Source organism: Equus przewalskii, chromosome 8, assembly GCF_037783145.1.
Source record: "Equus przewalskii isolate Varuska chromosome 8, EquPr2, whole genome shotgun sequence".
Classification (NCBI taxonomy): domain Eukaryota; kingdom Metazoa; phylum Chordata; class Mammalia; order Perissodactyla; family Equidae; genus Equus; species Equus przewalskii.
The window spans coordinates 20166610-20179862 of NC_091838.1; the positions used below are offsets into that span (position 1 = coordinate 20166610).

The 13253-nt window shown below is 40.5% G+C and overlaps 1 protein-coding gene across 1 annotated transcript in view; it reads left to right on the forward strand.

The window, feature by feature from the left end:
- Positions 1-2526: 2526 nt before the first annotated feature.
- CYP7B1 (cytochrome P450 family 7 subfamily B member 1) overlaps positions 2527-13253 on the forward strand; it is a 175474-nt gene continuing 164747 nt past the window's right edge. Inside the window, exon 1 of the mRNA XM_008516147.2 lies at positions 2527-3274. Coding sequence (XP_008514369.2) covers positions 3162-3274 — 113 coding nt within the window. The 5' untranslated portion in view covers positions 2527-3161. The remainder of the gene's footprint in view (positions 3275-13253) is intronic.

The window sequence follows — 13253 nt, forward strand, 5'->3', positions numbered from 1 at the left end:
AAAAAAATAATGAGGTCAGTTGCTAACTATACTGAACACACTTACTGTTCTAGATACTTCAAAGTCTAAGGGCCACCCCATAACTCCTTTAGATCTGACTGTTGACGTCAGTCTAATTAGTGTGGCCAAAGTACTCAACACACTAACACTGGTAATTGATTCGAAGGGATGATTTGTGGCTGGTTTCTGAAGGGGGCTGTTGGGCAGCTAGAATTTTACAGTTGTCTTGCCTGTAGGCCTTACGAACTCTTGTGTTGGAATTAAGCCAGAGTTTCCAGATTTGGCAAATAAAAATTTAGGATCTTCAGTTAAATTAGAATTTCATATAAACAACAAATAATATGGAATGCAATATTTGGGACATACTTATATATGCTAACATGGCTGCTTAAGTTCTAAGCACGGTATCCACATTCTAAATGAGCAAAAAAGAGGAAGGAGGCAGAGGGCCTGTCCATTCCCGTGAAGGGTCCTTTCCTGAAGTAATACCTTATACTTAGCCTACAGGTGAGAATTTAGTCACATGGTCACATCTAACTACAAGGAAGGCTGGGAAAGTAGTCTTTATAGGACAGCCACATGCTCCGTTAAAAACTGAGGACCGTTACAGAGGAGGAAGCAGGAAGTAGATATGGACGGTCAACTAGTCATCTCTGTCAGAGAAGTGATGGAAATAAAGGCATGTTTGGAGGTAAATAAATTGAATTGGATTGAAGATAATGAGGCTGATAGTGGGTTACAAAAGCAAAAGAGGAATAAAAGATGTCTTTGGATTTTATTTCAACCAGGTCATTTATGGAATGAAGGTCCCTTTGAACAGAAATGGAAAACACAAGAGAAACACACATTCAACATTCATTAAATGTATACCACAAGGTGTTGTAAGGAAGGTACCATACAGATAGCATAAGAATATGACACAGTTGCTAACCAAATCTAGTAGGTGACAGAGTAGTCTTCCTCCTTCCACTTTCTTAGATTAATTGCAGGCGTTTGTTGTTATTAATGTCATTAAATAAAATGTTTAGCATGGTGCCTGGCAAACAGTAAATGTTCAATAAATTAATGCTTAATATTTTACCTATATTTTCTAACGGAAGAGTCATCCAGATCAAATGGAAAATACAAGTATAAAAGTTGAAGCGCCTTGTGAAAATTAGTGAGAGGGGCTTTCTGCAGCGGTTACAGAAATGCAGGACATGGAAACCATCCTGTAAACCAGCTCTGCTGGCTGAGCAGTGATGGAAGCCAGTCTGCTTTCCCTTGGAGGAGACAGAGTAGCTGTGGGCTCAGTGTGCCCTTTTGGGTCTTCCAGAAAATTGAATCTACAACAGGAGGAGAGAGGGGCAGTAGAAAGACCCTGGAATAAAATTCAAAGATGAAGATACTCGTAAACATTACGGTTTCAGTGCTAGCTGAGCCATTCACAGCTTTAAGGCCAAGGACAGCAAGGCAGTAGTAATTCAGTGATGGAGCACCGACTGAGCCAGGCACATGCAAAGTACTTCCAACTACATTATGTCAACTCCAGGGTGGGAGATCTGGGGGTGAGGAGTAGAGAGTGGCTGCAGACAGGGTTGTCTAAGGGATGGTTCCCACCTTCTCTGGCAGGAAAGACAGACTTAGAAATAACTCAGATATAGTTAGATATAGTGGGAAAACGTGATGGGGTGAAAAGTAGAGACAGTGTTAAAAGTATGGAGGAGGGAGAGGTTAATTACAGAAAAAGAGCTAGGGATAATTTCTAGAAGGAAGTGGGATTTGAGCTGGGCCTTGAGAGGTAGGTAGAATTTCAGTATTTAGGGGAGAGAGGAAAATTTTCAGGCAGAGGGAATATCATTAAACAAAGGTGTGAAAGGGTTGATTGTGAAGGACACAGTGGCTCAAGCTGTAGTGTATACAGACCTGTTCTACCCATGGCAGTTGTACATTGGACACAAATTGTGGAAGGCTTCTTATGGCAGGTGGAAGATTTATGGCTTTACCACAAAAGCAACCATCTGAACAGCGTAAAAGCAGGATAGATCTGTGTAGATGGGAGGTGGTAATGGGGAGGATGGCCTGGAAAGGTTAAGGGTCAGAGATATGGAGCCCAGTTCTGAAGCTATTGTAGTAGTACAGAGAACTATGGAAATAAACGTTTGCGTAAAGGAAAGAACACAGGGGTCTTGGAATAGCCTTGGTTAGAATGGTTATCAGTTACTTTTTCTTACACTGTATTAACAGTAAGATTTCATTTTGCTTCAACACTTAATTCCTTTGTTCAAGACTCATCTGAGCAACTAAGGTAAATTAAGTCTCATTACATGTTCTCTAAAATACTGCTTAAAATTATATCACAAGTTTGGTGTGGAGAATCAAAAATCATGTGTGAAGCTCCTGGTGAACGGTGATCACTCAGGAAAAGATATTTTACGTTTCTCCCTTATTTGTTCTAAGGACAACCTGTGGGGCTTGTGCCACTTCTACGGCCCTTTGCGTTGTTTTGCAATACCTTGTTTCATCTGTCTGCCTTCTTCCTGGATTGTGTGTCTCATCAGGACTTCTGGAGTGTCACGACCCCGGGCTCTGTATTCCTGGCCTCTGGGACGAGGTTCTGCATTCAGTAGGCTTTCAATAAAAGCGTGTGAGCAAACTGGCTGTGCAGGGCGAACGCGGCGGCGCAGCGCACTCCGCAGGTACCCGCCGCCCGCCCGGCTCTCCGGGTCCCGCCGGAGCAGGGCGCAGCGGGCACATCCCGACCCTGTTCAGGGGCAGCCAGGGTCCCTCCTCCCGAGGGGCCCCAGTTAGGCGACTCGCGTCCCACTCAGAACAGAAATCCCCTCCTGCAGGCCTTCGGAGGCTCGCTCTCGGGAAAGCTCCCCTCCCCCTTCTTTGGCCCTTCTTCCTGCCCCGAGGAGCCAGGGCGCCGTTTTCCAGAAGCACCCGGGCCGGAGGCGGTCGCGGAGCGGGGCGGTGCGCGTGGGTGGGCTGGGGGAGGGGAGTCCAGGAACTTTGAGTCTCAGCCTCAGGGGCCGCGGTGACATTCCCGCCAGCGCCACCCGCAGCCGGCCACTCGGCCCGGACCGGGGGATCGCAGCCGAGAGAAGCCGCCGAGAGAGACCCGGGGCTACCCACCGCGGCGGCGCGCGAACCGGCCGGCAGAAGACGTGTCCGCGGGCATGGGCCGCCTCTGGCTGCAGCCGTGGCTGCCGCAGCTCCTCAGCCTCCCGGGCCTGGCTCTGGCCGCGGCCCTGCTGCTCCTGGTCCTGTGTCTGCGCGCCCAGCGCACCAGGTAAGCACCCCAGCCGCCTCGCCGCGAGGCGCAGCGGACCGGGCCACGCATGCGCCCTGGGCCCTGCGGACCGCGCGCGACCCAGACGGCCGAGGGAGTCCCCCATGGTTTTAAGCGCAGATAGTGGAAACTTGCTGTGGAGCACCGGCGTCTTTTGGGATCGTGTGTACTGACAAAGGCTTCTCTGCCTCTTCCCACTACGTACGCATACATATTCAAGCGTTGGGACCGAATTCGATTTGCTGCTCTACTACGGGTTGTAATAAGCCCTAGGTTTGCATTATACATTGTGCAACACACGTGGATTCCAAACAGGCACATTTTGGTGCCTTGATACAGTGAGTTGATGCTTATGGCCTAGAATTCATAGAGCATTTCAGGAGGGGAATTTTCTTACATTTCATTCAGGTAAAAGTGAAGTTTTTCAGGATAACGCCAATGTATGGTATGAACAATAACTCTGGATGCCTCTCTGTGCCTCAGTTTACCTCATTGTACCTCATCTGGGCAAAGGAAATAGTCTCTCATGGGATTTTTGTGAGTACTAAATGAGTTTATAATGTGTATTTTATGCATTTGCTCTATTTTTATTAGAACAAAACAAAATGACAATAACAACAACAAAACCCAGAAGTGTGTCGCTTTCTTCATCTGATTTGAAAGGTGAAAGTAGGAACAGAGAGTTCAAAATAAAAGCATTTACTTTGAAATACTCTTATTTTCTCTTTCTTACTGGGTCGTTTTTTCATACTACCAGACTCTTCAGAGTTTTTGAAAAACAAGTAGGTAAATTTTATTGAGTGGTAATTGCTAGTCTGTGATTAGATATCACATACACTCACATGCACACAAGGGTGTATGTGTTTGTATATATACACACACATATATATGTTGATGTATATATGAGTATATACATACAGATGTGTGTGTGATATAGGTTGTTTCTTAATAGTTTTGGGAAAATGGCACCATTGTACTGCATTCGAATACCGGTGGGCATTTCTAGAATGCCCATGGGATGAATACTCTGAGAGTTTTTGCTTTTTTTCCCATGTGAGTTTTCAGTGATCTTCCTGGAAGGTGCCATGCCCTCTCCCAGGTTGCCTTTTCCAGTGGCTGTGCTCTTGCTTTAGAGCCCAAGATGAGGATTTAAGAGCGTTAACTTCAGTGTTATTTGATCCTATGTAGGTTCCATCTTCCTGTTTATCTGCAGTGTCAGCCAAAGCCAGTTAAGATGTTCTTCTAGGTATGCCTTTAAAGAGAGGTGGTAGATAAGAAGGTTGTTTGTTCTACTCCTATTTTACACGCAGGGCAGGAGTGGGGCAAGCTGACTGAGGCATTCTGGATCATTGATGGTGATCATTGGGGTGAGAATGTGGAACTTCGGGGACATTTGGGAAGGCAAAGGGGCAAGGTCAGCCTTCTCTCCCAGCACTCTGAGACAAGGCTTATCTTTCTCTCTACCACTAGAAATATTTTGCTGAGGTGTTCATGCCATCAATTGCCAATTCCTTCCAAACAAGAAGACTATTTAATGCTGCACATCTACAGGGCATTGAATTCTAAAGACGTTTGATTGGACTTTATTTCAGTGTATGAAAGATAGCTTCATTTGTCCCAGTACAAAGATGGTCATGTTCTTTGTTTTTTCTGTTTCTTATGTTTGGACATTTCACTCTAATGCTCTAGGAAAATGCTCTTTATGATACCACCACTAACAGGGGAAACTATAGTTAAGAGTTCCTTATATATTCATACAGATTTGTTTATGCTTAAACTAATATGTTTGAATATATGTGAGTGGAAATGTAGGAAAATATGTTCTGTGTTGCAACTTTCTTCTTCTAGTTTACATTTTAGACACCTTTCTATGTCAAGTTATTGAAATCATTATTTGTAATGATTGTACAGAGATACACCACACTCACACACACAAATGCACACACATACATGGATATCTTTGGGCTTTTGTGGAAACATTTATGTAGGATCGTGGAGTTGTTGTTAAAATGTATGTGTCTTCTTTACACTTTAATACATATTGCCAAAATAGTCGTAAGTCCCAATTTATGTTACTCCTAATGGTCTATGTAAGTATCAATTTCCCCACGTCCTGTCAATACTGGTATAAATTATTTTAATTTCGCCAATCTGATACATAAAGAAAATAAACTTCATTGTTATCTCAATTTCTACTTATTTACTTTTGAGGGAGTTTGGGTATCTTTAAAGGAGATAATTGTGTCTATGTTGCTGGGGCATTAATAATAAATGATCATTAACTATTTGTTTTTTGATCATTTTGTTGTTAGTGCCGTGGAGTGAATTCTGACTCCTACCCACCCTGTGTACAGCAGAGCGGAACCCTGCTCAGTCTTTTTTTGCACCATCTTCTCACCTTCGCGTGCTATATCAGACAATGCTCCACTACTATTCATAGGGTTTTCATGACCAATTTTTTCTGCAGTGGGTGGCCAGGTCCTTCTTCCTAGTCTGTCTTAGTCTGGAAGCTCCTCTGAAAGCTGTCTGCTATGGGTAACCCTGGTGGTCTTTGAAATCCTGCTGGCATAGCTTTCAGCATCATAGCCACACGCAGCCACCACAGTATGACAACCTATAGATAGTGGTGTGGTTCCCTGACCAGGAAGTAAACCCTGGCCCTGGTGGTGAGAGTGCCATATCTTAACTGCTAGAACACCAGGGCTAGCTTCTTGATCATTAATAGCTCTCATATAATAGGAATTGTCACACTCTTTTATACCTGCTGCAATTATTTTTACTATTGTTATTATTATTTGTTTAAGAGTTTGTGTATATACCTCTTGCTTAGAAAGCCCTTCTACTCTCTAACATGATAAAAAAAATTCACCAGTTTTCCATCATCACTAATTTATTTTAAAAGGATTTTACACATACATATGTTGTATTTTTATTCTCATTCCATTTCCATCCTTTGAAAAATTGTCTGAAAAGTTTATAATATAGCATATTATAGGAATGCTGGATGTTCCAAGGTAGACATTTAAATGTTACTTACAAAATTGGTAAAATTTTAAAAAAATGGTAAAATCCAGCTCAGAGGTCATTTGTTGCGATTGGCCAGCCGTCATCCCATTCCACCTCTTGACTACAGCACTTTGATTTCCTTTTGTGAAATTGTGTTTTTCCTTGTTGGATATGATGGGTGAGACTGTCAACCACAGAAGCCAGTGCCGTAGTCCTCAGGAGAGATTGCAGTGGCTTGGCCTAGGGTTGTCACTGTAAAGTTGATGGGAAATGGTTAGAGTCGGCATATATTTTTGGAGAGTCAACAAGACTCACTAATAGATTGAACATGATGTATGAGGGAGAGAAAAATCAACAACAAAGTTTAGGGGTCCCCCCCGCCCCTTGTTTTTTGTTTTTTTGTCTAATCATCTGGGTGGATAGTGATATGATTTCCTGAGATAAGGAAGGTTTGGGGGAATTGAGGAGATCAATAATTTTGTTTGAAGGCATCTTAGGTAGGTAGTGAGGTATGTGTTTCTGATGTTCGGGGGAGAAGTTCAGGCAAGATATATAATTATGAAAGTCACAATATGGAAATGACATGTAAAGTCACCTGCATAGATAAGATCACCTGGTGAGAGAGTTTGATGGAGAAGCAGAGGGCCTGGGCCCTTTCCTTATTGAAGAATCTGGCAGAGGAAGAGGAACCAGCAAAGGAGACTGAGAAGTGGAAGCCAATTACAGGGGAAGAAAACCAAGTGCATATGGATAGGGTCCTGGAACCTAGATAGGGACATATTTCAACAAGTAGGGGGACTTATCTGTGTCAAATGCTTCTGAGAAGTCTAGCTAGTTGAGGACAAGGGAATGACCATTAGAGTTGACAAGATGTAGAATTGATAAGAGCTATGCAGAGAGTTAGTGGGAATGAGAGCCTGTTTGAAGTCGGTTGACATGCTGTCCTACAATACTTTCTAAGATTTCATATTCAGACAAGAGTGTAATTTACTATTATGTTTCATATCCCTTGAGCCAATAATTCCAGTAATTTTGCTTAAAAGAATTTCTCCTAGTGAAATAATCATGAAGGCCCTTAAAGATTTAACCACAACAGTGCTCATTAGGGCTGCTTATAATAATGAAACATTAGAAAAAAACTAGATTTCCAAAAAATATTGGTTTAGTTAAAGAAATTCTAGCGTATTCAAATAATGGAAAATTATGTAGCCATGAAATATAATGTAAAATGTGTGAAGACATGGAAAGCCATATTCAAGAAGTAGTAAATGAAAATAATTATAAAACAGGATATGTTCATGTACAGGGTGTCAGTGGCCTCCAGCCAAAGGGCGCTAGGAACTCACCTATAGTTGAACAAGTTGAGTTATTGCTTATTGCATTGAGAAAGAACACACACCATTACTTCTCAATAAAAGTGTTAGAGAGGACCTATTTGTAGGATTTGGACTTGTGTTATATGATTTTGGGTGGGGTTCAAGGAAGCGAGGTTTTGCCCTGTTGGTAAGAGATTGTGAGAAAACAGGGACTTTTCTATGACAGCTTAATAAATTTCATCTATATGGCAGGAGGAATGGATTGAAGTTAAAGCTATAATTGGTAAATAAGCAACAGGCACATTAGTCTTTAATTAACATTAATTAGCAAGATTTGGGGGCTGTTTGGTGGTTTTATTGACTTGGACAGTGTTCATGATTTTGACTGCATACTTAGAAATGATTACAAATTGATCTTGTTTTTGTCTTTATCCATAATGGTCACGGAGTGACTTTGTGTGTTGTTAATGTTTGTGCAATTGTTTATATTCAACAAAAGAACACAGTGTCCTAGCAGTGAGTGTCAAACAAGGTCCTCGATGTCAGTGGCTGCTTTTATCTTTCTTAAAAGTATAACGGGCTGTAAGGATATGCCTCATATATTTTGAGGGTAAAATTTATATACAATGAAATGTGCGGACTTTAGGGGTACAATTTGATTAGTTTTCCTAAATGTATATACCCATGTCACTGTCATCCCAATCAAGATATGGCATATTTTCATTGCCCTAGAAAGTTTTCTCCCACCTCTTTCTAATCAGTCCCCACCCCTGATCTGACTTAGTTTTGTTTCTTCTTGAACTTGGTGTAAATGGAATTTTAGTTTTTACTTTTCTGTATGGCTTCTTTCTCTTAACGTAAAGATTTTGAGATTCCCTCATGTTGTTGCATGTATCAGTAATTCATTCTATTTCATGGTGGAGTAGTTTATATTTTACATGTATAAATTGTGGTCTATATATATTTATATATGTAATATGGAATGCACATTACATTTATTTTGTGTGAGTGTATGTATATCACAATTTGGTCATTTTTTCTGTTAGTGGACATTTAGTTATTTTCAATTTGGGACTATTATGAATAAAGCTGATGTAAACATTCCTTTATAAGACTTTTTTCATAGACAGTATCGTTTTCTTGGATTAAAACCTAAAACCTAGGAGAAGGTTGATGGGTCATAGAGTGAAGACTTTTCTACCACAACCATTTTGGAAAATTGTCACTTTTCCGAAGTAACTGTACCAGTTTTTACACTTCCGCCAGTACTGTATGAGAGTCCCATTTGCTCCACATCTTCACCCATATTTGACGTGGCCTATCTGTTGGTTATAAGCACTGTCTTTCTAGATTCTGTATTTTGTTGTCTTCCCTGAAGAGTGTTGAGTTTGGTTTTAGTGTGCAGACGCATTTCTGGCTGATTATCTTGAACTTGTGGAAGCTTAGTTTTATCCTTTATAAAGATAGATCTATGGAAAGCTCCAGATATTTACCAAGCTTCTCTTTGATATGATTCAAACTGTAAACGCTTGTCTCCCCAGGTGTGAGCAGCCGCTGAAATCTCTGCTCTGTTCCTTTAATCTTCCAGCTGATTCCTTCCACCGGGCTCTTTGAAATCTCCCCTGCAGATGCACACTTCCAGGATTGGCCAAGAATTTGAGGGGTGTTTACATGCATATTTTTTCTAGATTTCTCTCCTTGCTTTCCAGCCACTGCAGTAGCCCCAAACTCGGATACCTCAATCAGTAATATGGTAGCTGTTTGCCTGAATTCCAGCTGTCTGCACCATGCAGACATGGAGTGCGCTCAGGAGAAATGCTGTTTGCCATGGCCCTAACTCATTATGGGTCTGTTCAGTAAGGATTGACTCCCCTCCAGTATCTGCCTTCTTTTGCTTGTTCTTCAGTGAATTTAAATCGTTTTTTGTTTATTTTATATTTTGTTATCTGTGAAAATGTTAGGTTAATTCAAGCTACTTCGCCATTTCTGGAACCCAACCTCAGACTTTTAACCATGGTTATATCTAGGTGATGGATTTTTCTTGGATAATTTTTATTTTCTTTTTTATGCTTATATGTATTTTTAAATTGCCATCAATAAATATGTATTTCTTTTATAATACAAAAAGAATGATACATTTAAAATAAAACTTTGAAAAATTCTTTTAAAATGTTTTTAATCTTTGTTTCCTTTGGAAGAACGAGCATTCTGGCTTGGTAATAGTAGTAGGATTCAAACTTAGAAGATAGGATTTAAGTGGTGCTAGGAAACCTAGTTCATTTCCAGCGAGTCATTAATAATATGATACATGTTTTTGTCCAATAATTAGATGCATACGTTTTTTTAAAAATCACTGTTGACTTAGAATTAAATATAGACACCTACTTTCCAAATTATTGTAGAAGACAACATGTAAAAGCAGAGTCTGTGTAGCAAGGCAGACTTGAAAACAAACATGTCTCTATTATTCTTTCCCTACCTTCCCATCCCAGGAAAAAATGACAAAAGTTAGTCCTACCAAAACAATACAAAATGGTTAAATTCTTCTAAATAAATGAAATGAAACGTGGCACTAAATAATATGTTTCTTAAAGGGGACACTTAGAATTAAAACGTTTATAAAGAACAGGAGAAAGTGTTTACAAGAAATATGATGAGGATGGGGCGATAATACAGATTTTTTATTTTGGAGAAAGATTAGTCCTGAGCTAACATCTGCAGCCAATCCTCCTCGTTTTTTTTTTCTTTTTTTTTTTTTGCTGAGGAAGACTAACCCTGAGCTAACATCTGTGCCCTTCTTCCTCCACTTTATATGTGGGAGACCTGCCACAGCATGGCTTGCCAAGCAGTGCCGTGTCCGTACTTGGGATCCGAACCGGCAAACCCCGGGCAGCTGAAGCAGAATGGGTGAACTTAACTGCTGTGCCACTGGGCTGGCCACTCAGATTTTTTAATCTTACAGTTCGGGACATCAGAAGTCTGAAATGGACTTTACTAGCCTCAATCAAGGTGTTGTCAGGGCTGCATTCCTTTTGGTGGATCAAGGAGGAACCCATTTCCTTGCCTCTTCTATCTTCTAGATGCCACCAGAATTCAAATCTCTTTTTCATACTCTGACACTCCTTCCTCTTTCTCACAAGGACCTTGTGATTATATTGAACCCACCAAGATAACCTAGAATAATCTTCCCATCTCAAGGTCTTTAATTTAGTGACATCTACAAAATGCCTTTTGCTATGTAAGTTAACATATTCACAGGTTTTGGGGATTAAGACTTGGACATTTTTGAGGGACGTTATTCTTCTATACTCCCTCTGACCTCCAAAGTTTTATGTCCATTTTATGCAAAATATATTCACCTTATCCCAACATCCACAAAAATCTCAACCCATTACAGCGTCAACTCAGAGTCTAAAATCTCGTCTAAAACTCATCAGCACAAAAGTCCCAAATCTCATCATTTTAATCATCTAAATCAGATGTGGGAATCTGGGTATGATCCGTTCTGGAACAAAAATTCACAAGACCCTTGTGGGTCTCCTATGTATGTAGCAGGGATTCACTCCCTTTGACGAGAGGCTTCTCCACAGATATTTCTTGGATAATCCCATTTATATTCCTGGCTTCTTTTGAGATGCTGAAGTGAAACATGAGTCACATGCCTAGTATTTTCAATGGCTACCTAATACTCTGTATATATGAATGAGTATATATGACTGAATGCTCCAACCTTTTGATTCCTTCTAGACACTAGCAAAAACTGTCCAGCTACATCCTTGCCTTTCTCTCCAGAGCACTCTTTTCTGACAGTGAATCTTCTGGTTTTAGTGTCTTTGCAGTAGGAATGGGCTGAGAATTTCCTAAATCATCAGTTCCTGGTTTTTTGCACTTCACAGTTCTTCTTTCATCTATATCTTTCCTCTCACATTTTACTATGAGCAGCAAGAAAAAACTTGGCTTCCTCTGCAACACTTTGCTTAGAAATCTCCTCAGCTAAATATTCAAGCTTATCGTTTAAAATTTTGTTTTCCACATAACTGCAAGACACAATGTAGCTAAGCTTTCTGCAACTATATGACAAGAATCCTTCTCCATTTTCCAATAACATGTTCCTCATTTCCTCTGAGCCCTCACCAGCAGTGCCTTTAATGTTAATATTTGTACTCGCAGTCTATTTATGATGATGTACGTATTCTTTACCGTGATATATATGTTCTTTACCATGCTTCTCACTTCCTTCTGAGTCCTCACTAGGGGAGTTAACATCCATATTTTTACTCACCATCTGTTCAAGGCAATCTCGAGTTTTTCTATCAACCTTCTCAAAGTTCTCTGCCCATTGCCCAATTTCAAAGCCACTTCTGCATTTTTAGGTATTTGTTACAGCAACATGCCACTTCCAGGTGCCAAAATCTGTGTTACTTTCCTCTTGCTGCTATAACAAATTGCTACAAATTTAGTGACATAAAACAACACAGACTTATTCTCTTACAGTTCTGGAGGCAGAGTCCTACTGGGCTAATATCAAGGTATCCGCAGGGCGAATAATGGTGGACAACACTAGATTCTGAGAACACAGCTGAATTTGCACTGGGTGAAAGAAATCTTCAACTAGAAAAACACCTCAAAGATTGAGCCCCAAAGAGGACTCCTCACCAGATGACATTTCTATACTATCTCAGAAAGAATTTCCTTCCTTGGCAGGAGATTAAAAGGGTCCACGCACTCTGTGTGACTCACCAGTCTGACTGACCTGTCTGCGTCATCTTCCTTAACTAGACAATGGAAAAACAGCTATCACACAAGATAGATATGGGAAGCAGGGGGCATGAGAAATGTGAACAAATTTTGAAAAGTGAGAAGTCGCTTAGAAGACAGTTGGCTTACACCATTAAGTTTCCCTGGTACTTCCCAGAGACCTTTTCTCCTAATTGCTGTTTGGGGGCGGAAATGTGGGATGGGTTTCCTTCCCTCTTTTATCCCTGTCCCCCAACATACATATCCCAACACCCCCAAAATTCTGTAATTGGTGAGAAGTAAGATTCAAATTCTGTTAAGATAAATTTTAGTCCAAGTAAAAATTCAGTAATTTTTTTGAGTTGTAAGATGTCAAGGTCAATATGTAGATAGCAAGTGTTTTGAAATGTTGATTGGTTGACATCACTGTATCACATAAGTCAATTATTTCCTGTTTCTAATTACTTGATTACTCCCAAACAAGACCCTTGGTGCTCTAAATCCCTCACATTGTTACAACTGCCAAGAGAATGAGAACTGGGTCGCCATCATTAGTAGATATTTTTCTTGTTTCTTCCTCTTGTAGCAAAATATAAGAAAAGGATATGAGCAGCTGGAAGGAAAGTCATTTTCTGCTCAAGAGCATGCAGAATTTAAGGTGGATTTTTGTATTGTCACATAGGAGGTGATAGCGAGATCTCCAGACACATTTGCGGCTCTTTATTAGAGGTCTAAGCGGTTACTACTTGGTGCTACACTTAGCCTTATTAAGCTGTAGAGTCTGGATTGGTCTTGTTACCATTTGAACAGATTTCGGGTTTGCTTCACTGTTTTATTTTGTAACTTAAAAGAAAAACGGTCCTGAAGATAGAGAATATTCCTGTTGTATAATTAGGAGTATGTGAGCTTTGAAAAACAAA